The sequence below is a fragment of the Aotus nancymaae genome, unplaced genomic scaffold (assembly GCF_030222135.1).
Source record: "Aotus nancymaae isolate 86718 unplaced genomic scaffold, 86718_ANA_hifiasm-v0.15.2.pri h1tg000049l, whole genome shotgun sequence".
Classification (NCBI taxonomy): domain Eukaryota; kingdom Metazoa; phylum Chordata; class Mammalia; order Primates; family Aotidae; genus Aotus; species Aotus nancymaae.
The window spans coordinates 14,800,539-14,825,216 of NW_026988463.1; the positions used below are offsets into that span (position 1 = coordinate 14,800,539).

General features: G+C 42.4%; 1 protein-coding gene across 2 annotated transcripts in view; it reads left to right on the forward strand.

Moving 5' to 3' along the window:
* Window positions 1–24,678, forward strand: part of TXNDC11 (thioredoxin domain containing 11) — a 64,684-nt gene that overhangs the window by 38,244 nt on the left and 1,762 nt on the right. For both annotated transcript variants that reach the window (XM_064362495.1, XM_064362496.1), the window contains 6 exons: window positions 6,163–6,275; window positions 8,378–8,578; window positions 14,730–15,513; window positions 18,017–18,159; window positions 18,485–18,594; window positions 20,695–20,775. In XM_064362495.1, the coding sequence (XP_064218565.1) occupies window positions 6,163–6,275; window positions 8,378–8,578; window positions 14,730–15,513; window positions 18,017–18,159; window positions 18,485–18,594; window positions 20,695–20,775 (1,432 nt within the window). The remainder of the gene's footprint in view (window positions 1–6,162; window positions 6,276–8,377; window positions 8,579–14,729; window positions 15,514–18,016; window positions 18,160–18,484; window positions 18,595–20,694; window positions 20,776–24,678) is intronic.

Here is a 24,678-nt window from a genome sequence, read left to right on the forward strand (position 1 = left end):
TTAATTGAATGGGATACTGCAACTTCTAGACCTTTTTGGGTGGAGGAGAGGAGAGTATGAGTTTTAGTTTATTTTTAATTATCTGACAGATTCCAAGTTCTTAATTAAAATATTGAAACTTCATTACTAGGCCGGGCGCGGTGGCTCACGCCTGTAATCCAAGCACTTTGGAGGCCAAGGCGGGAGGATCACCTGAGGTCGGGAGTTCAAGACCAGCCTGACCAACATGGTGAAACCCCGTCTTCATTCAAAAATAAAATAAAAAAATTAAGAAAAAAAAATTTTAAAAATAAAATAAATAATTTATTTTAAAAAAAGAAACTTCATTACTTTTAGGACAAAAGAATTCATTTTGTAAATGACAAAGACTTCTATTGTAGAAAGCCCTGGAGCTCTGCTTATCAGAGAATGCTCTGGATAAGGAGATGAGAGAATGCTGTTTTCTTGTGTCATCTTTATGCTATAAACTTCCTCTGCTAATCCAGGCATTCTTTGTTCACGTGAGACTGCAAATTTAAGCTGCTTCTTCCAGCAAGATTTCTACCATATGCTGGAACTTAAATAGAAGTGTGATTTTTATAAATTTCTCTATGTATGAAAAATAAAGTTTTGAAATTGTAATATGTTTGAGCATGTTAGAATCTGTTCTATCTGGGCAGACTGTCTGTTCTTATTAATGCAGTTACACAGGTTTTTGAACGGCCCCTTTTAACCTTTGGATCAGGCTGTCCTCTGCTCTAATAAATCGTGATGGTGACTTTGGCAGGCTATCAAATGAATTTCCTTACAGGCTACTTTTCCTTCTCTTCTTTTATCTGTGACTGTCCACCAAGATCAGCTGTTTCTGGAGAGGGATATTTTGGTCCTCCTAATTCACATCCTCTCTTTGGTCTGTTTCTTCTAACAGCTTTGGGATCTGGACTTGTATGTCATGCCCTTTCAACAAAATTTTAAAAATTTCTCAACTAATTCTATACTTAGAGAAAAGTTGCAAAAATAGAACAGGGAGCTCTGTAATTACCTGCCTTCAGCCAGTTTCCCCCATTGTTAACATCTTACATAACCAGTTGTTAGGTGGTTTTGTACAAACTAAGAAATTAGTATTAGAGCTGGGCGCGGTGGCTCACATCTGTAATCCCAGCATTTTGGGAGGCTGAGGCCAGGTGCGTCACTTTAGGTCAGGAGTTCAAGACCAGCCTGGCCAACATGGTGAAACCTTGTCTCTACTAAAAATACAAAAAAGTTAGCTGGATGTGATGGTGCACGCCTGTAGTCATAGCTACTCGGGTTGCTGAGGCAGGAGAATCGCTTGAGGGTGAGCCGAGATTGTGCCACTGCACTCCAGCCTGAGCAACGGAGCGAGACTCCGTCTCAAAAAAAAAAAAAGAAATTAATTAACATGGGTACAGTCCTATTCACCAAACTGCAGATCTCATTTGGATTGTCTCAGTGTTTCCATGAGTGTCTTTTTGTTTCAGGATCCGCCTGGGATCCCATATCGCGACGAGTTGGTTTTTTCTGTTTCCTCCAACCTATGACAAAGCCTCTGTCTTTCCTTGTGCTTTATGTATAACCTTGACACTTCTGATGAATACTTCTCAGGTATTTTGTAGAAAAATCACTCAATTTCATCTGTTTTCTTGTGATTATTGCCTTTTGACAACAATGCCATAGAAATAGGTCCTTTTCAGCACTTCTTATCAAGGGGTTCATACAGTGTCAGGATCACCTGAGGTCAGGAGTTTGAGACCAGCCTGCCAACATGGTGAAACCCCATCTCTACTAAAAATAAAAAAATGGGCCAGGCATGGTGGTAGGCTCCTGTTATGTGTCATCTCCTACAGGTGACGTTAACTTTGATCACTTGATTAAAGAGTGTTTGCCGGGTTTCTCCACTGAAAAGTTAGTATCTTTTCCTTTGTAATTAATAAATAAATTCCTTGGGGGAAGATCATTTGAGATTATGTAAATATATCCTCAAACTTTTGCCCACTAATTTTAGCCTCCATCAGTGGATCTTGCCTGCAGCAATTACTCTGGTATTCAAATGGTTATTTTGTATTTCCTTCATTCTTTTTTCATTATTAGTGGAATTCTCCTGTAAGAGCTGACTGTTCTCATTAATATCATTATGGAGCCACGGGTATTTATCTTATTCTTTGTACTGTCATTGTTTATTTTGTTGCTCACATTGTTCCAACTTTGGCTACTAGGAGGGCTTTGGCTTGGCTTCTGGGTCCTTTGGACAAACACTCATCTTATTATCAGCACTTCTTTCCGTTTTTGTTTTTTTTTTTTCAAGACGGAATTTCGCTCTTGTTGCCCAGGCTGGAGGGTAATGACAAAATCTTGGCTCACTGCAACCTCTGTCTCCCAGATTCAAGCGATTCTTTTTTCTCAGCCTCCTGAATAGCTGGAATTACAGGCGCCCACCACCATGCCTGGCTAATTTTTATATTTTTAGTAGAGATGGGGTTTCACCATGTTGGGCAGGCTGGTCTCAAACTCCTGACCTCAGGTGATCTGCCTGTCTGAGCTTCCCAAAGGGCTGGGATTACAGGCGTGAGCCACCTTGCCCGGCCCACTTCTTTACTTCTGATACAAGATATTTCAGGCTTATCTTGTACTTTCTTCGCCCCAGCTCTGGAATCAACCTCTTCTCCAAGGGTCCTGGTTTCTTTTACTAGAGAATGGCATTAGAAACCAAGATCTATGTGCTAGGTATGCTCTTTGGTATCAGGACATCATTCTAGGTCTTCTCAGCGGATAGATCTAGGAAGTGTATTTATACCCACACATATGCACATAATTGTATTTCTGTATCCATTCTCTCTTTGTGTGTGTGTGTGTGTGTGTGTGTGTGTGTGTGTCTGTCTGTGTATCAAAAGCTGTAAGATTATACTGATTGTCTCTGATTTCAATCAGAGACAAAAAATAAATCACAGGGTTTATTTTTGCCTTTCTTTGTTAATATATAAATTCTTTGTCCAACAGTGAGAGTCCTGGCTATAATTATCTATAATGTATTTACTGTGAAGAAGTAAGTTAGTAGTTGCAGAATTGCTAACTTATACCTCTTTAAGAAACACTACCTAGATTTACAGCACTTATGTATTTTTGCCTTTAGTTTTTCAGCATTGTTAAGATACTGTTTTCCAGTTATTAGGCTAGTTCTTTCTTCCCATCTCCTTCACTGTGGTGTTACCTGTTTGCAATAGTTAGGGTTATTTGTACGTGCTGTATTCCACATTGGGCTTGCCCTGTCTCACTTGGTTTTAATTACTTGTTTAATTTTGGAGTATGTGAAGGGTATGTGAAACATCACTCTGGCCCTAGGAGTCAGTTACTGAAAGGCCTACTCAGTGCCAGGCCTCTCAGCCCTGCTTTCCCATTCTCCTTCCCCTTATCCCCAGCCACCCATAAGTAACCAGACTATTTAATTTCTGGCTTATTTGTCCTGTATTTCTTTTGTTTTGTGCCATTTTAAACTCACCAGGTTGGTATGAAAAATTATTGACTCCGGCAGTAGGGACATATTCACTCTCACCTCATCCTTGTCGGCCACTCCTTACCTGAGGGAGAGAGGACCACACCGCTGAAAGGGGGGGCTCATGGGATGAAACTAGAAACTTTATGGGTTTAGCACCTCAATATTTTTATATCTTAGCTACTTATATATAATTTGGTAACATTTGATGTTTAACTGATTTTTTTCAAAAAAGTTATTTATTGTTTTGGAGACAGAGTCTCTCTCTGTCACCCAGACTGGAGTACAGTGGCACCATCTCAGGATCTCAGCTCATGGCAACCTCCACTTCCCAGGTTCAAGCAGTTTTTGTGCCTCAGCCTCCCGAGTAGCTGGGATTACAGGTGTCTGCCACAACACACCTGGCTAATTTTTGTATTTTTAGTGGAGACAGCGTTTCACCATATTGGCCAGGCTGGTCTCAGACTTCTCAGCTCAGGCAGTCCACCCACCTTGGCCTCCCAAAGTACTAAGACTAAGGGCATGGGCCACTGTGCCTGGCCTAAAGTTAAACTGATATTCTATTTAGCATGTGCTAATAAAGCAAAAAGGGGATAGGATAGAATGTACCTTGTTCTGTAGTATCTTATTCACCCTCCTTTAACACTAAATACTTTATAATCACACAAATATTATGATATACTCCATGAAAAAAATGAAAGTTTCACATAAAAGTTCCCTGTTGATGTTTGTTCCCCAGCATCAAACCACTTTTATTATCCTTTTAGATTTTTTATACATTTCTAAAGATATGAGTCTGTAGGAAAAAAAAATACACACACAAACTGTTTTATAAGTGTGAGTTTTTTTCTTTTTCTTTCTTTCATTAATATCAAAGGTCTACTCTAACTTCTTTGGCTTCTGTTTGTGGTGTATAGTCCTGCCTCATTGTTCTCAACATTTGCAGAGTGTTTGTTGGTGAATATCCTTGCCTGTGACTCCTGACACACATGTGGATGCTCAGCAGTGGAAATCCCAGCTTTGTCCATTCTTTATCTAGTCACTTCAGCAGCTGCTCTCCTGAGTGGCTGTGCCGTTTTGCCTTTTTTCCCCCTGCATCACAGCAGAATACTCATTTCTCTACTATTGGTCAATAATTGATGTTTCCTATGTCTTAAATTCTGGGCAATTTGAGGGTTAAAAGAAGTATTTTGTTTTAATTTGCTTTCTTTCAAGATAATGAGGTTGAGTTTATTTCCTATAATTATTAGCCATCTATACACATTTCCTTTTCTGTGATTTGCCCATTTTTATAATTTTCCTTTTCTTGTTGATTTGTATCAGTCTTTGTATATGCTAGATTTGTTCATTTAGTCAATGTTTTTTGATCTGTTCCTGTATACCCTGGCACTTCTGTAGGTGCTGGGATACCAGCATGAAGCAAAGTCGCTAATTTCACAGAAATTACAGTCAGAAGAGGAAATTGGGCCAGGCGTGGTGGCTCATACTTGGCACTTTATGAAGCAGAGGTGGTCAGATCACTTGAGGTCAGGAGTTTGAGACCAGTCTGGCCAACAGGGTGAACTCTTGTCTCTGTTAAAATACAAAAACTAAGGCCAGACACGGTAGCTCATGCCTATAATCCCAGCACTTTGGGAGGCCGAGGCAGGCGGATCATGTGGTCGGGAGTTCATGACCAGACTGACCAACATAGTGAAACCCCATCTCTACCAAAAAATACAAAAATTAGCTGGGCATGGTGGCTCGTGCCTGTAATCCCAGCTACTTGGGAGGCTGAGGTAGGAGAATTGCTTGACCCAGGAGGCAGAGGTTGCAGTAAGCCGAGACCATGCCACTGCACTCTAGCCTGGTCTACAGAGCGAGATTCCAATTAAAAAAATAAATAAAAAATAAATAAATAAATAAATATATATATATATAAACCAGCTGGGCGTGGTGGTGCACGCCTATAATCACAGCTAGTTGGGAGGCTGAGGCAGGAGAATCGCTTGAGCCCAGGAGACAGAGGTTGTAGTGAGTCAGGATCATACCACTGCACTCCAGCCTAGGCCACAGAGCAAGACTCTGTCTCTAAAAATCAAAAAAAGAGGATATTGGACCAAAGAAATCCAAATAAAAGAATGAGATTATGCAGATGTTAAGAGGTGCTATAAAAAACAGGGTGAGATTTTTTAGGTGAGAATGAGATTATGCAGATATTAAGAAGTGCTATTAAAAAAAAGAGAGTACCTGAGTGGTTTGGGAGCCCAGTTTCCCTTTGTAGACTCTGTCTCCTAAGTATTTGCTGTTGGGTGGGGTGGTCAAAGAAGGCTTCTCAGAGAAAGTAGGAAACCAGCCACAAGAAGTGTCTAGATAAAGAGAACAGCATGTGCCTTGGCCTGTGATCAAGGGGGACAGGTCAGACCATCATAAGATGGATACAGGGGACTCTTCAGCACAGGTGATTGTCAGAGAGTTTACTTAGAGACGTCCTCTCAGGAGCAGGCTTGATATCCCAGGGGCTGAGGTCTGTTTCAGGCGGAGAGGTTCCTCACCTCCTCTTCCTTCCCTCTCGAGGCTAGGTTACCAGAGGAGCTTTGCTCCAGGGGTTTGTGCATCAAGACTTGATCATTGGGTTTTGTGGTTGTTTTAAGGCATAGGCCTTTTCTTTAATAAAGGAAAATTTTCTGTTTCAGATTACCTAGGAACAGTACGATTTGGGGTTATCACAAATAAACATCTTGCGAAACTGGTATCCTTAGTACACTCTGGAAGTGTGTATTTACATAGACATTTCAACACATCACTTGTAAGTATTTTGAAATCATGTTTATATTAGTGCAGTGGTTCTTAACCTTGTTTAGGTCACGGACTCCTTTGAGAATTGGGTACAATCTATGGGAACTCTCTAGAAAAGTGCACATGATTTTATATTTGAATGGAGAGTTCTTAACGGCCCCACCCTAGAGCCCAGGCCCCAGGTTAAGAACCCATGCATTAGAGGGCTGTTGAATTTAACGTATAGAAATTATTTATTTATAGTCTTAGATTTTGGTACAGACTTGCAAAGTTTTCTTCTTGGATAAAATTGCAGTTATTCTCTTGGAGAATTGTTACTCTGAGCCCATGTTCTCAGAGGCTAAGCTTCCACTGAGTGATATTCTCTGTTTACTCCTTTTATGAAGAGTAGTCATGTGACATGCTTTTCTCCTTAGCTGATGTAATGGATTTTTGAAGTTCTTATCAAGTCACAGTGAGAAGCTAATGGCTTCTCATCCCAGAGAGCCTTGGTTTTCCATTGTCACCTTTGTTCCCTGATTTCATTTGCTTTCTTGTGGAACAGCCTGAACTCAGCTGTTACTGAGCTTGACCTGTGTCCTGCTCGGTCCTGTGCTTCTACTCTATTGATTGCTGCTTCCTCAGTCACATCACTGAGTTTACTTTCCTGAAGTATTCTGTCTCTCTCACGTCATTGTCAGTAACTCACAGGTTGTATACAGATCAATTTCCCTGCACCCAGAGTACCCAGCCTTTAAAACCTGTGCCCCGCCTTGGCACAGTGTATAAGTCTTGTGCCTTCGGAGGGGCTGTTGGGCCCATTCCAGGAGTGCCCCCTTGTTCGCCACTCACCCTGGCTTCTGCATGTCTCTGAGAGCCCAGATGTTGTGCTTTACTTCTATCAGTTTATATTCCAAAGATCAAATGTATTTTTGTGTTTTCCAAATAGAAATGTTTGAGGTAGTTCGAGTACAGTTTCTCAAACTCCCATCATCTCACCTTGACAGTCACTGCTGTGGTTGTTTCTCTGCTGCCCACCTACCTTTCTTGTGCTGCTACCTAAGCTGCTTTGACATCATCTGCGTTTGCTATCTGTCATTTTCCTACATCCTTCATTTTTAGCATGTTACACAGCCCACATATATTTATTTATAGTAAAGGGTACTGAGAAAGAAATTTAAAGTAGATGAGGGAAAAAAAGGTAGGACTATGAGATGAGATTGAAAATATGTCGGGTTTACTGCTTCGATTTGGTAGAATTTCTTTCATCAAATGCAATAATATTGGGATACACCATTATTTTTAAAAACACAAGTAGTGGGCATCCTTGTTATGAGTCAATTTAAATCTTCATTTTGAGGAGTTTTAAATATCCCATTTCGTAAAACCCTCTGAAGCATCCCTTTGGTAGTTCTATTTGAAGCCAGTGATTTATATTATTAGAATTCAAAAATAATTGTATATTCACATACATTGGTTGTTTATAGCAAAACAAAGCAAAAAATTTTAAGTGTCTTTTTTATTTATTTGTACACATAAAATGTGGTCCATGGCCTTGTGCAAGTTTAGGTCATTTGTTGATTGATTGAGACAAGTGTTGAGTTCCTGCTCTGTGCCTGGTGTTTGTCTAGTCATGGAGGACACAGGTGAACAGAACAGACAGCCTGTGCCGCACAGAGACTCCATTCTGCCCTTGTGGGGCAGCATTTAAAAGACTAAGGTAAAAATCTAAATGATCCTTGACTCTGTAATTTCTGTTCTCTTAGATATGTCTTGGTCCTTTTATAAATACCCAGTGACGTTTAATACCTGTCCTTGGACAGGGTGATAGAGGTTGTTATTGCCACCAGCCGGCAGGGAGAATGATTTGTTGATAGATGGGTCTGTGTCATGGCAGAAAGATGAATCATACGATACGGAAGTCACCTCCTGCAACCACTTTGGTTTTTTTCACCACTTGTGAGGAATGCTGTGTCTGGAGAAGAGGGTGTTAGCTGCACAGCAGGGGCAGGTCCCACTCCGAGCCTGGATTTGCTCACCTGTGTTGGTGGGGTTGGAACAGCGCCGATGTGCCTGGAGCCTGCCCTCCCTCACTTAGGTCTCCTTTATCCTCTGTGCCTTTGTCCTTCACAGGTTTTCCCCAGGGAGGTCCTGAACTACACAGCCGAGAACATCTGTAAGTGGGCCTTAGAAAACCGGGAGACACTCTTTCGGTGGTTGCGGCCACATGGAGGCAAGAGTCTCCTGCTGAATAATGAGCTGAAGAAAGGACCGGCGCTGTTTCTATTCATACCTTTTAATCCCCTGGCCGAAAGTCATCCTTTAATAGACGAGGTAAGAACCATGATGTTAAAAGCACCTCATAAGAAGTAGGAAAGCCTCATCTACCTGGCCCCTCTCATCCTGCACACAGTCATTTACTCTGGCAGATGATGTCCACCAGGAGGGGCAGTTATGGCTCTGAGCATTGCTCTTTTCCCCTCCAGATGGGCAGGAGAGAGCTCGTATCTAGGACAGGGACTGGCGCAGCCTCTCTGGACATGTTTATTGACAGCTGTTGGGGTCTGGGGTGAGTAGGAGGAGGCAGGGAAGCCATACTGTGCCCCTCTAGGGAAGGATGAAATGCCCTCTTCTGATGTGACTGCTGTTGAGCTTCCTGTTTAGGGGGTGAAATAAGGATTGACAGGAACACAGGCCAAGTTTAGTGTGGCCTAGGAGACGCCATTGTCTTGGGGGTTCTCAGAGAAGAGGAGCAGCAGCAGGCGACGTTGGGACACCTTATTTCTCTGAACCTTCCCTGTTGTGCAGAAGCCAGAGTGCTTTTCAGAGGCAGCGCCATCGGAGCTTGCTGTTCTTGCATGTCTTCGGCTTCATCTGGTGCACATGTTCTGGGCGAGAGTTTATTTTCTACACGGAGCATTTGGAGGCACTTTGAGACAGCAGGCACAGTACGCAGAGTGAGCCTTGGGGGGTGAAATTGCATTTACCGAGGGTTTTATTTTTTCTCTCCCTCAAGGATCCCCTAATTAGCCAAAACCAATTTCAGCCAGCCAGTGTACCACTGGCCAGCTAAGCAGATGCTGCGTATCCTTGAGCCCCTCAGCGCTCGCCTGGCTGCCTGCCTGGAAGGAAGGGGAGGCAGGACTTCTCGCCCAGCTGGATATCTCCCTTTGCTGTTGTGGAGGTCTTTTTGCTAAAGTTATAAGTCCCTCTGGGGAGTATTCTGAATGAATCCTGCTCTTTGGCTTAGAGGAAGAAAGAGGAGAGAAATAGGTTTGTTTTTTTCCCTTCTAATTAGGGAGGACTCAGAGTAATAGAACATTATTTCTGAATGAATGCTGCTCTTTGGGTTAGAGGAAGAAAGAAGAGAGAAATAAATAGCTTTGTTTCTTCTTCACTAATTAGGGAGGACTCAATAAAACTATTTCTTTAGAAAATTTTTACTACATGGATATTTTGTAAACTGAGACACCATTTCAAATGATTAGGCCTTTACTGTATCTAATATTAACAGCCTTAAAGCTCGTTGTAGGAAAGGGAGGATTTTCAGTCAATGTGGTATGGCTGTGGTTGTGGATTTGGAGGGTTCTCTCCTGTCTGGTTTGAGTGTGTCGAGGTCCTGTGGGAGTGGTATTTTGTGGCAGGAGCCCAGAGCCTCTGCCCAGAGGGTTGTGGTTGGATCTAGGTAGGCACTTGGTGGGAAGACTCTTTCTTTGCCACCTTTGTTTCCTGAATGACTGTCCCTCCAGCAACCTGCAACTCCTCCACCTATCAACATGCCCCCTTTTTTATCATGGTTTTGCCTGTGGCTCCTTTCCTTGGGGCTCCTAGTATCTCAGTGAGATGGGTGCATTCCCTTAACCTCAGCATGTGGGTGAGATGACCGAACACCAGGCGGTTTCTCACAGTATTATGAATTACTCAGGCAAGCAAAGTGCCTGTCCAGCACATTTCCCTCTTTGTTTCAGGTTGGTTTGGCAAATGTTTACTGAGCACTCTGCTGGGAAGCTCCAGGGTAGAAAGGATAGATGGGATGCCATCGCATCAGTCTGGTCCTGTGGTCTTAAAAGTGTGTCCAGTACAGGGAGTGAAAGTCTGCCTGTAATTCAAAGTGGAGGACTGTCAGGTCCAGGCCCAGGGTCAGGAGGAACCGGAGGAGACGGGGTGCCATCTCAGAGCGCAGGGGCCTGGGCAGGGGAGAGGTTAGCAGAGGCTTTGGATGAGGGAAGTATTCGAGACATACTTGTAGGGGCAGCCAGGATTTTGGTGGGTTGAGAAAAACTTACTGGAAGGAGCAGCCTGAGCAGAGGCATGAGGGAGGAGAGTTGCTGTAGGTCTAGGTGTTAGGAAGGAGTCTGGGTTTTGTGGTCTGCAGGAAAGGGTAATTGGAGAGATCCTGAAAAAGCCTTTGGAGGAGAGGGCCTTGGGCACTTCTCTGAGGATTTCAAGATTAATCATAGTTATAAAGTCGCCGTCTTTTTTTTTTTTTGAGTTAGGGTCTTCTTTTGTTGCTCAGGTTTGAGTGCAGTGGCATGATCTCAGCTTACTGCCTCCTGAGCTCAAGTGATCCTCACACCTCAGCCTCCTGAGTAGCTGGGACTACAAGTGCACGCCTCTACGCCTGGCTAATTTTTGAATTTTTCTGTAGAGATGGGGTTTCACCATGTTGTCCAGGCTAGTTTCAAAAGCTCTGGGCTCAAGCGTCTGCCTTCCTTGGCCTCCCAAAGTGTTGGGATTACAGGCATGAGCCACTGCACCTGGCCCACGCAAGTCTTATTGACAGTGAAGAGATGTGGCCAGAGCTGTGCATTACTATTACTAAAGTTTTTCCGACAGCAGGGTTCCAGAAAACTGAGAAGTAGTAAGAACTCAAACTTGGATGGTAGAGGTGGAGATTGGAAAGTAGGGTCTAGGATCAGGGAAACTGTGACACAGTGACTAGAGATGAAGAAGCCGTTGGGCATTCAGGTAAGGTGGGAAGGATGAATGTTGTACTTATATAAGGTAAGCTGTAAATTCATTAGCTTGTTGAATGTGAAAGAGTTAGGTGCCTTTATTTTTCCATTACCACCTTAGGCCTAATATTGGGCAGAAAGTTGAGGATGCTTGCATTGTTGAGAAGAGAGAGGTCATCTTAGAGTGAGGGGAATAGAGTTGGGGGCATGCCAAACACAACTGGTTGGACAGTTGTGCTGTGGTACATGTAGGATACCAGGCAGGAGTGACTGTATGGTGGCCACAGCAAGCCCAGACTGGGTAGCTGCTCTTACACACATGCATACCTGCATGTGTACCCATACACGTACCTGTGTGTACAGACACACAAAAGCATACATCCTGACACCAGCATAAGGCCACTGACACCCTAGTGTGTCTAGACAGTTCTAGAGAGGTTATACGACATCGCAGTGTGTATTGCACAATTTGTTAACCAAAGGAAATGCTTACCTCAGCCAGCAAAGAGTCTTCGTGACTTGTTTTCTATTTTAAAAGCATTTATTTGAGGCATTCACATCGTCTGAATCTGGTAAGCAAAGGCATGGTTATCATGTTCAGACTTACAGATTTCCCTGATTAAAGAAAATAGAAGGAGACATCTACTGTGCGAACAGTTAAAGTTATTTGCCAAGATTTCCTTAATTATTCACATGTAATTAAGTGACAATAAGTGATACACGTAATGTGACATAACTTGAGTTGTGTTTTCAAAATTGCATGTTACGTAAAAGGAATAGAAACATAAATACCACTTCATAAGAGAAAAATGATAACGCCTAACTCTTTAAGAGCATTGCTGGTGAGCACAGTGGCTCATGCCTGTAATCCCAACACTTTCAGAGGCTGAGGTGGGTGGATCACATCACCTGAGGACAGGAGTTCAAGACCAGCCTGGCTAACATACAAAAATTAGCCGAGCATGGTGGCGTGCACCTGTAGTCCCAACTTCTTGGGAAGCCGAGGCAGGACAATCGCTTGAACCTGGGAGGCGGAGGTTACAGTGAGCCAAGATTGTGCCACTGCACTCTAGCCTGTGCAACAGGAATGAAACTCCGCCTCAAAAAAAAGTATTGCTGGTTGGACGCAGTGGCTCACACTTGTATTCCCAGCACTTTTGGAGGCCGAGGCAGGAGGATCACCTGAGGTCAGGAGTTCAAGACCAGCCTGGCCAACATGGTGAAACCCTGTCTCTACTAAAAATACAAAAAATTAGCTAAGTAAAATAAAAATAGAAAAAATTAGTTGGGCGTGGTGATGCATCCCTGTAATCCCAGCTATTTGAAAGGCTAAGGCAAGAGAGAATTGCTTGAACCCATAAGGCAGAGGTTGCAGCTGAGATCAGGCCATTGCACTCCTGCCTGGGCGATAAGAGCAAAACTATGTCTCAAAAAAAAAAAAAAAAAAAAGCATTGCTATAGACAAAATACTTTCTTCAATTAAAAATATTCTTTACATGGCTGCTTTGTTTATGAGATACCAAAGATAAGAAAGATGAAGAAATATTTTTCTAGAAATTTTCTTCTCTATAATGTAATTAATAATCTACTTGGATTTCTGTAAAAGATTACGTAAATCTTGAAGTCTTACGGAGGTTTTTGTGGGAGTGGGTGGGAGTAATTGTCTATTACTGTGTCTTTGAATATAAAGCAGTACCAGGCTAGGGCCAGAGGGCATTCAGGCTCTTCACAGATTATATAGGCTTGACCTTGTTAGTACAGCATGCTGTCAGAGCCTCAGCCAAAAACGGCTGAGATGTTTTTGTGCAGGGAAATACAATTTCAAGCACTGGCCTGTCATCTAAAAAGACTTCTTTTCTTCACCCAGTAGCTCTCTGATGGGTTATAGTGACATTTTTATGCCAGTTAGTTTACAAGTTTTATGTAATATTTAGAGAGTTTAGAGAGTTAATTTAAAGCATACATATTTGTATAGGAAAATAAATTGTGTATTTGTCAAAACAATTTATTTTCCTGTACAAATATGTATGTTTTGAATTAACTCTAAATTTTACATACAACTTTAAAAAAATTTTTATGTATGTATTTTTGTAACTTTTTTTAATTGAAAATGCACTCATTAAATTGTTTTACACACACACACACACACACACACACACACACTCTTTAACGAAACAAAATCCTGAGTGACACCACCCTGTAACTAACTGTGGTGAGATTTGATTCAAGTTGACACACTCTTCTGTTTTAGAGAGTAAATGCCTTTGGATTATAACTTACTTGTCTTTCTCAAGAAACTAGAATAAGAGGTGAGTAATGAAAGATTCTTTTTGGAAGTGGAAGAGTCTTGGAATAAAATGTAAATCCAAATTGCCAATATGGCCTGAGAGTAAAGGGGCAAATCTTACCAAGAAAGGGGAATGTATCCATTACCCTGAGCTGCCACTCATTCATCAGGTTTACTGACATTTGTTACGTACCTGGCCCTGTGCTAGGCCCCAGGGATGGCAAGATAAATCAAATGTGGTTTCTGCCCATGAGGATCCATAAGCTTGTGGGGAAGAGGGATGTCTCAGCAGAAGCTTGTGAGACTGTAGAAGGGGCCTCAGGGACACTGGAGGTACAGAAACTACCTGGGAGTAGGGTTAGCTTCTCTAAAGCAGCTGCCCTGGTGCTGGACCTTGGGAACAGATAGAGGAGGTGGTGTCTCCTGCCAGGCCTCCGTGAAGGCGTGGCATTGCAGGAGGGCCTGGTCTGTTCTAAAGTGGGTCGGGTGAGACTGGAACACCAAACAGGCCGATTGTGTGGAGGTTTTATCTCACAGGCAGCATACCATTTGGCCCCCAGGAGTGTCATGCCTGGGGTAGTATTTTTTAAAATATACTAATCACCTCCCTTGCACCCTTCTCTACCCCACTGCATGTTCTTGGTGATATGTTCCAAGACCCCCAGTGAATGCCTGAAACCACAGATGGTACTGAACCCTGTGTAAACTACACATGAATTTCACTTTTCTTCATAATTTTATAAGTAGAAGATTCGTTCTTACGGAAGATTTTAGCAACCTTACCATTTTGTTTTCTTATTGAGACTTTCACCATTTGACTTAAAGGAAGCATTTTGGCTTCTCTTTGGCATATCTGAATTGCCAGCATCACTACCCTTGCACTTTGGGGGCCCTTGTAATAAATAAAGGGTCAGTTGAACACAAGCACTGCGATACTGAGACAGTTGATCTGATAACTGAGTTGGCTACTAAGAAACAGGCTGGTAGCATCCACAGCAGTGGACATGATGGACAAAGGGATGGCTCGCAGTTTTTGTAATGGCAAAAATTTCGTCATACTATGCAGAGCAATGTGTAGTTTAAAACTTAAGACATGTTTATTTCTGTAATTTTCCATTTAATAGTTTTGAACCAGAGTTGACCATGGATAATAACTGAAATTGCAGAAAGTGAAATGTGGCTAAGGGGGCGCTAATGCCTCAGTCATCCCCCAGCCTCTCACCAACTCTGCCCTATATTTCAGATCACCGAAGTGGCCTTGGAGTACAACAACTGTCATGGGGACCAGGTGGTGGAGCGTCTTCTTCAGCACCTGCGGCGGGTGGACGCTCCAGTGCTGCAGTCCCTGGCCCTGGAACCGCCGGCTCAGCTGCCAGATCCGCCGCTGATCACAGCATCCCCCTGCTGCAACACTGTGGTGCTGCCCCAATGGCACTCCTTCTCCAGGACCCACAACGTCTGTGAACTCTGTGTCAACCAGACTGCCGTGGGTGTGAAGCTGAGCTCAGTCAGCATGCCACAGTGCAGCTTTTTTGAAATGGCAGCAGCTTTGGATTCTTTCTACCTCAAGGAGCAGACCTTTTATCACGTGGCATCAGACAGCATAGAATGCAGCAATTTTTTAACTTCCTATAGCCCCTTCAGCTACTACACTGCATGTTGCAGGACCATAAGCAGGGGTATGGCAGGCTTCATTGATTCTGAACTTGAAGCCCCTACCATTGCATTTTCTTCCCTTGGGAAGAAATGTGAGGTTGATGCCCCAAGCTCCGTTCCTCACATTGAGGAGAACAGGTATCTCTTTCCAGAAGTAGACATGACTAGCACAAACTTCACAGGCCTGAGCTGCAGAACCAACAAGACTCTCAACATCTACCTTTTGGATTCAAATTTGTTTTGGTTATATGCGGAGAGACTGGGTGCTCCAAGCTCCACTCAGGTGAAAGAATTTGCCGCAATTGTTGACATGAAAGAAGAGTCTCACTACATTTTGGATCCAAAGCAGGCATTGATGAAGCTCACCCTAGGTACTGTAGGCAGTTTGTTTCTCCAAGCATTGTATGTTTTGTTTGACGTCATATGGGTAAATTTTATTGATGGCTCTCATTACATTTAATTGTGGGGTGATATCAGTTCTGTAGCTCATTTTAAGTCTTGAGACTACCATTGGTCATAATTTTCAAGAAGTTAATTTTGTCTATTAAATGGAACAGAAATATCCTCATTCTAAATTTTGGATAAGTTTGTTATTTATCCCATGGGGGTTAAAGTCCCACTTTCTAAATTGGCGATTAGACATTTCACATGTCTAAGGTAGAAGAAGCTGGAGGAATTGGGGACTTGGGGACTGGAACTGGCAGGGAGGTGGAGAGCCATTCTGATGGGATGTCCTGGGGGCTGATGAAAGTGAGCCTTGACAGCAGAGACGCCTTGCCTCCCTTTTTGTCTCACAGGTTAAAATGTCTAAGGATCAAGACCACAAGACCTAATTTGTTCTGCTGCCGTTTTATAACACTGAGGAATACTGCTAGGACCTGGGATGCCTAGATTGTATCAAGTGTAAAGTGAAGTAAACAAGTGTCAGTTGCAAACCAGCAAAAGCAAAACCCACTTTTTGAGGAGTAAGGCTCCATGATGAGAAAGCATCCAGGGCTTGCCCCGGGGCTTGGCAGCAACATTAGGCTGAACCACACTGGCCTGTTCCCAGGGCTTTGCTGACACCCTTGACTACACGCAATGAAGTGAGAATTCAAAAGCCATGTTAGTTCAGCCTCATTGGAAACGTGAGGGAGGGTCAGTGTATGCCAAATGGAGAAAGGAGGAATTTGGTAGGGAAGGAAACCTTTAATATTAAGTTTTATAAAGTATGAAATCAACAGTATGACTCAGAGCTTCTACATGCAAGTTTTTTTAGCCATCCTCTTTCAAATCCAGGTGAAGCTTGTTTCTTACATTAGACACATTTGTGAAAAGGCTTTATGTAAATGCTGATTTTTCTACATCAAATTACATATTATAAATTCAAGAGTTCTTCAGTGTTTAAAAGAACCCTATGACCAGTCACTTTTTGAAGGGCATAATCTAATGATAATACAGATTACTCCCAATTCATGTTTTCTAAAGTTATTTTGAGGTGTTTTCTTAAAATGAAACAATTTTTTTTTAATGGGAAACAGACTCCAGAGAAATGGGGTCAGTGCTCCCACAAGCATGTATTTTTGAGGTAGTGTGTATTAGATTTTCCTGAATTCTGTTCGATAATGCTCAAGTGTTTAATGACCTCATAATGTGTTCACTTTGAATTTAAGGGTAATTGAAAGAAGTCTTTTTTAGATTTCTTTCCATCTCTGTATCGCCTCTGAAACGTTCAGCGTCGCTGTTTTTTGTCCTGTAGTTGGTGACAGAATTTTTAGAGAGCTTGTAAAAAAACATCTACTGTGTGTCTTTGTCGGTTTAGAGAGTTAACTCATAAGTCAGCTATCTCTATGGCAGTTTCAGAATTTAGGCTTTATTCAGATTAGGAAATCTTGGTTTCATGTTTCAAAAACATAGCCAGCTAAGTGCTATTTAGATGCTGATCGCGAATTCTCTTTAGTATTCACATAACATTCTTCACTTCCTCCTCGATTCTGCACTGCATTGATTGGGACCTCAAAATGGAGGGAGTTAGAAGAAAGAAAAAGAACTGAAACTAGCTGAGTGCAGTGGTGTACACCTGTAGTCCCAGCTACTCTGGAGGCCAAGGTAGGAGGATCGCTTGAGCCCAGGAGTTCAAGGCTACAGTGAGCTATGAATGCAGCACTGTACTCCAGCCTGGGCGACAGAGTGAGACCCTGTCTCTTAAATAAAAAAAAAAAAAAGAAAAGAAAAGAAAAGTGAAATTCAAATTACTATTGCTTCTGATGAAGCAAAGGACTCTGAAGATGGCAGAATTTGTGGGAAGGATAAAACTGTTGGTTCAAGTTAGGTTTTTGATTATTTATAGGTTTTATTTATGTATTTTTTCACTACATATAATTTTTTCTTAACCTTTAAAAAAAAGAAACTTGAATAACCTTAATAAAGGAAACAAAAAAACCATAGCTCATCTTCAAATTAATGAGCATTTAAACACATTCCACATTACTGTAGCTTGTGCAATTGCTACATTTGTAGTTAAGCTTAAAGGTCTCCGTCTTATAGAGTGAAATTTCTTGAAAAGATTGTGGCTTGTTGATGATTTATATAGTCTTACCTGGTGTCTATTTGTGGAGCAGTCCTTTTAAAAAAAGAATAGTCTATGAATATTAGAACATCTAATCCTGCATAGTGTTTTGTTATCTAAATTACTGTGTCTGCTGAGTTAATACTCCCAGAGCTAAACCTGATGCCACCTGGGCAGCTTTGTTTGGGGTTTTGCTGATAGGTGAAATGTTAAAAATGTGAGCCTATGAAGTCATTTTGAGTTTTTAAAATGTGGAGTTTAAAAGTAGGCCAGCTATTTTCCTTGTACCTAGAGAAGAGTTGATCTCATTTTCTCTTTATTTTTAGAGTCTTTTATTCAAAACTTCAGCGTTCTGTACAGTCCCTTGAAAAGGCATCTCATTGGAAGTGATTCTGCCCAGTTCCCATCTCAGCATTTAATCACTGAAGTGACAACTGATACCTTTTGGGAAGTAGTCCTTCAAAAACAGGTATGTGGTCACGAGAGGCAAAAGTAAAGCCATCTATCCCCCTTAAAAAAATCATTTCCAAAGCTGCAGCTGTTGGGTGAGCAGATGTTTTTGATGTATAGTAGAAGAGCCATGTGATGGTTCGATTTCAGACCGTGAATGAATTACATGTGGTTTTAAATTTCCGAAAAGTGCTTGAGAAAGCACAGAATTAGAAGGACCTAAAGATGAAAATTTTCACTACAATATTTACATAGGTAGCATTTATCGAGTGCCTGCTGGATTCTAAGCAATGAGGAAGAGCTCATTTCCTGTGTAAGTAACAGCTGTCTTCCCCTTCCCACAGGACGTTCTCCTGCTCTATTATGCTCCATGGTGCGGCTTCTGTCCATCCCTCAATCACGTCTTCATCCAGCTAGCTCGTATCCTGCCGATGGACACATTCACTGTAGCAAGGTGAGCAGGCCTGTTGTGCAGTACTTTGGGCTGTGTGCCTATTTTCACTCGTCTTTGCAGCTTAGCCACATGCTATGCGAAGATCTGCCCGTTTTCCATTAACCTTTGGTATGACTTGGCTGGATTTAATTGTCAGGTTGAAGCTATGAGCAAAGCCTCATTGAAACTGAACTTTTCCTCATGAATTCTGAGTGTTCCTTCCATGATATTGATGTTTAGCCCTGACTAAATTTGTAGGTGGCCAAGTGCAGTTCTGTGGGGAGAGCCCTGACCTGGTTTTCAGGATGGCCTCTTGGAATACCATGGGACAGTTGCCCCAGGGAATGCCAGTTGGCCCTGGGATCTTGAGCAGATCTCTCCACCAGCCCTGGTCTTCCTTATTTGCGAAATTAAGCAGAAGGATCTGTAGATATCCATGTTCTAGTATTGTGATTCTGTGGGTACTGTATGTGGGCTTTTGAGTAAACAAAATTCTTAAAAATAATTTTTTGAAAAAGAAGCCTCAAGTACAGAGTTTTTAGATGGGGTATAAGCAGTTTTGGGTGGCGAAAATTGCTCACATTTAACCCCCTACCCCTGAAAAACCCTCCAGATAGATAAGAGTTAAATATAAAAAAAAACAAAAAATAGCAAGATTTGCCGGTTCCTCCGAGAGATGGAAACTTTCCAAAGTGGAAGCAGTTGAAAAAATAAAGAAAGAAAAATGGACAGATTCCACTAGAAATACATGCAGTGAAAACAGGGAAAGCAGACGATAAGGGGGACTATTAATATATTTTCCAGTGTCTGTATGTCACCTGATATATGCGCTGTAAGTAATAATTAGAGCCAAATCTGAGGAGTTACTCTGCTGGGAGACTTTTAGATATACATATTACCTGATTTAGTCCTAGGGACACTCAGCGAAGCCACTCTGGTTAAAAAAAGAAAGTGCTCTTTTTATTGAGGAAACCGAGGCATAGAAAAATTAGACAAGTTGCCAGAGTTTCAACCTGCAAATGAATGACCAGGATTGAATCAGGCATTTATACTCCAGCCTCCCCCAAATTAAAATGCTTTAGGAAACAGCTGAGACAGATGCCATTGTGAACAAAGGACGTCAGCAGGTTTTTCTTTAAGAAGAGAGAGTAAATAAACAAATGGGGAAATTATAATCTAATAAATGTAAATTAAAACAGTAACAAAGTGTCATTTAACATATTAAATTAATCAGTGCTTTTAAGTGGCAGAATCTTGTGTTGATAAAATAAAATGGAAACTGCAGTCAGATGTATCTAATAGAATGAGTATATTGCCATAACTCTTTTGGAACGGATTTTGGCAACATTCACAAGAAATCAACAAAAACAGTTAACACATTTTTGACCCAGTTAATTTTACTTTGGAGAAGTAATGGAATAGGAATTACAGAGAAGCATGAGCTCATCATTATAGCACTGTTTATATCCACCAGGAGAGGAATGTTTCAGTAAATTATGGTTGGGCATTTAATGGAGTTTTTATCCCTTAACAATGCTTTTCATACAATTAATGGAAAAGAATAGAGTATGAAATACATGACAACTGTTCTTTAAAGTATATAAGCATATAGGCCATGTGCCATGGGTGAGTTAGTATAGACATCATTTTCCGTATTAGAAAGTTAATGTAAAATCTGCTAAGAAAATAGTCTGTTTTTGGCCTCTATGCAGATTTCCAACATAAAGAGGGTAAAATTTTCCATCTTCAGAGAGGCTTGATTTTGCTCAATGATTTCCTTTCTTTTTCCAAAAATATTCAGGGATTAAAATACTTGGCTAGCTCCTGTCAGGTGAGACGTGAACTACTCTTCAGGTGTCAGTGCAGCATTTCCTGCAAGTTCATTTTTCCTTTCAGAACGTTGAGTTGCTACTCAGTGGAAAGTGTCCACGTAGTGGAAAGTTGCATGTCTTGGAAGTAGCATTGCCCAGCTCACACCTGGTAGTGCACTCATTGCGAAGGGGCTAGCCCAGTGTGGGGTATAAAAATTGCACCAGGTTCTTGAGGTTATCTGAGAAAGGTCTTTCAAGTTGGCATTTCTTGGACTGATCTTCTGCCATTTCTGTTCTTCTCTTTTGCCAGGATTGATGTGTCTCAGAATGACCTTCCTTGGGAATTTATGGTCGATCGTCTTCCTACTGTTTTGTTTTTTCCCTGCAACAGGTAATGCCAATTTTTTTTTTCACTAGTGGGCAGTTGGGATTCTTTTGTGGAGGTCTGAAAATGAAATGTGTTTAAGATGTAAATCATTCATTATGTTCAAAAAATGTTCCCTTAGGAGCCAGGCACTAGGGCTCATGCCTGTAACCCCAGCACTTTGGGAGGCTGAGGTGGGCAGATTGCTTGAGCTCAGGAAGTTGAGACCGGTCTGGCCGACATGGTGAAACCCCGTCACTACACAAAATAGCCAGGCATAGTGGCATATGCCTGTAATCCCAGCTACTCTGAGGCTGAGGCACGAGAAACTCTTGATCCTGGGATATGGAGGTTGCAGTGAGCCAAGATCACACCACTACACTCCAGCCTGGGCGACAAAGCAAGACTGTCTCAAAAAAAAAAAAAAGTGCCTTAGGGACATAGGGTAAAAGGGCTGTAGTGTCAAGATGTTATGTGTGGTACGGATCTTTTAAAAGAAGGTTGCGTTTCCCACAGTTTATCTCTTACCCACGCTTGAATGTGACTGTGAGAATTCTTAGCTTTCATGGCCTATGTGAACATATGGAGGACGCAGAGACTGACAAGAAAAGACCCCATGTTTGTGTGGGTCAAAACAGCAGAGAATCTGTGGAACCCTGCCTGCCTCAAGCCTTCCACATGCCTGTCTCTTAATTGGCCTCCCAGCAGCTCCTCATCCCTCTCATACAGAGGACAGGGTGGCTTTCTTGCCCATAGCAAGATGGAGAAGAAATCCCATCCTTGCCTTGGTTCCAGGAGCCCTGCAAAAGGGCTTTCTCCCATGCATGCAGACTGCTGTGAATGTCTGCCATGGGGTTGTTGCTTGATTTTTTTCATGCTTGCCTAGCCAGTGTTCCAGGTGCAGATCTTCACAGCAACTACCCCGAAAGCCCTAGCAAGCAGGACATTAATGGGGGAGTGGACTTCTAGTTAGTGAATGTAGATGGCAGATGTTTTAGAAAAGAAAATGAACTCTTGGTCCTTTAGCGCCTAATATACTGGATGTTTGCTCCCTTTTTATAGATTCCTTCTGGTTTTTAGAAAGTTGAGTCCTTCTGGGGACCCACTCACATGGCTTTGACAATATCCTCTCTCCAGGGGAAAGTGTCTGCAGCATCATTTAGGGAGTCCCTTACTCGCATGTGTGACTTTTGCTGTTTTAATTACCTGCCTCCCTTTTGCAATTCAGCTTGTCATGTTTCTCTAGGAGAGTGTTTGCTTCATATCTATTGAATCATTCCCTTGGTTTTCGCTCTGTATCTCAAAGAATATTTGCTGGAATACTTCTGTGGTAGTAGGGTCTTGTCAAATCATGCACTAAAAACAGAATGTGACTCACCCTTTTTTACTGCTGACTGAGTTGTGATGAGGCTTTTTCTTTCTAAGAAGTGTTTAAATTACCACATAGTCCAGGAATCACGGACAGTAACACTAACAGTTTCATCTCTGTGGGACAGGAGTTGGGCATGTAGTTTAATGACGAATAATTTTTGAATTATTTGAATTCCAAATAAAAAAGAAAAAAAATATTAAAATCATAGCACCCAGCACATTCCTTTTTAATGAAGAAGTTCTCAGCAGCTGGCAGAAATGCATCTATTTAGAAGACACAGGCAAAACAGGTGACAGGTCAGGGCGTCATCTGGAGACCTGTGTCTGGGCTAAGTGACCTTCGTTCTGAAGCTGCCGGGTGTAGTAAACATGAAGATGAGCGCATTTCTCTGGCCCCATGCTGGGCACTTGCTGCAGCCCTGCAGCCCCTTACCCTTGTCCTTGACCTGGAAAGGTCAAGAGTGTAAATATATAAGAAGACTATCCACTTACCTTTTAATGGAAGGAGGTTGGTAAACAAAGCCTTATGGCTTTGGAATGGAATTTTTCTCATTTCCTAAAAAAAATTGGTAGTCAGAAGTAAAGTATGCTCATCATGGACTGGTCCCAAGCGAGTGTTTGGTTTAGCCAGAAGGTAAATGGGCAAACAGCGACAGGTTGCAAAAGAGGAAATGAAAAAGGGTATTTGATAATATATAGTAAGACCTTTTTCACTGTCCACCTGCTTATGCTATTTTTAGTGAAAATAATATGAGATTGTATATTTACTATGATAAAATAGAAACTTGTACATGTGTTAGGTGGAAGTGTTCACAGAAGTTGAGGTGTTGATAGTGATTTCAGAGGAGTGAGATTGCAAGTGATTTGAAGGTGCTTCTTGTATGTTTTTACATCCCTTTTGAATTGTCTACAAAGAGCATGTCTTGATATATAAAAATCATGAAGGAAAAAATATGCAAGAGCCTGTCCTCAGGAGGAAGAGGCAGGGGAGGGGCCTTGAGGGAGACAGAGTCCTGTGCAGAGGCGTCTCAGAGCCACTTGCTCCACTGAGCAGGTGCTCCTCCAGCCAGCACTTGCATCAAACTCTGTGACAGTTCAAAATGTAGGTGCTCTGGCCTGGCCCTGGGCCAGGCAATGAGGGGGAGATGGGTGCCCCTGTCCATCATAGGGGAAGGATCACACTTTTTTTTTTTTTGGACACGGAGTCTCGCTCTGTTGCCCAGGCTGGAGTGCAGTTGCGTGATCTCAGCTCAGTGCAACCTCCACCTCCCTGGTTCAAGTGATTCTCCTGCCTCAGCCTCCCGAATAGCTGGGACTACAGGTACCACGACGCCCAGCTAATTTTTTATATTTTTAGTGGAGACGGGGTTTCACTGTCAGCCAGGATGGTCTCTTATCTCCTGACCTCATGATCCGCCCGCCTTGGCCTTCCAAAGTACTGGAATTATAGGTGTGAGCCACCTTGCCTGGCCAGAATCACACACTTTTTTAGAGGTGTGCCCTGCCAGTCCCTCAGGATTAGAGGAGAGTGGAATAGACATTGGGACCTCTTCCCACCACATTTTCACATTATTGCTTTCCTGGAAGTAGATGGTTGACATTCTGTGTCCTTGCTACTTTTAACAAAGTGTTTTAGCATGCCCATTAGGGACATTCATGGAGAGTGCACCAAGACCTCTTAGCAGATAGCATGCTTGCAAATGTCACTGTCCTGTAAATGTCTTGAGATAGACATACTGAGGGATCTTGGCAGCTTTTTCTGGGAAGTAATTTACCTTTACTCTGCCTCGTAAGACCAGTCTCGTGCTGCAGAACGATGGGGCAGGTCCAGCTTCTGTATTCTTCCATGGGCCCACTTCACAGGGCCATGATATGTTTTTAGTTGCTGTGGGGGTGTTTTTGTTTTTTTGTTTTTGAGACAAGGTGACACTGCAGCCTGGAACTTGGGCTCAGGTCATCCTCCCACCTCAGGCTCTCAAGTAGCTGGATCTACAGGCATGTGCCACTTTGCCCGGCCAATTATTTTATTTTTTTGTACAGATGAGGCCTTACTGTATTGTCCAGGCTGGTCTCAAACTCCTGGCCTCAAGCGATCCTCCTGCCTCAGCCTCCCAAAGTACTGGGATTACAGGCACTCAGGGCCATACCCAGCTTTGTCATTTGAATGGCTGGGATGCCCCACCTGAAGAAAGCTTGTATGTTAAGAAAACTAAGCTTGGCCAGGCGTGGTGGCTCATGCCTGTAATCCCAGCACTTTGGGAAACCAATGCAGGCAGATCACAAGGCCAGGAGTTTTAGATCAGCCTGGCCAATATGGTGATACCCCATCTCTACTAAACATACAAAAATTAGCCGGGGGTAGTGATGGGCACCTGTAATCCCATCTACTTGGGAGGTTGAGGCAGGAGAATCACTTGAATCTAGGAGGTAGAGGTTGCAGTGAGCCGAGATTGTGCCACTACCCTCCAGTCTGGGAGACAGAGCGAGACTCCGTCTCAAAAAAAAAAAAAAAAAGAAAAAAAAATGAAGCTTTAAAGGAGGGGATGGTGAAATGCATAC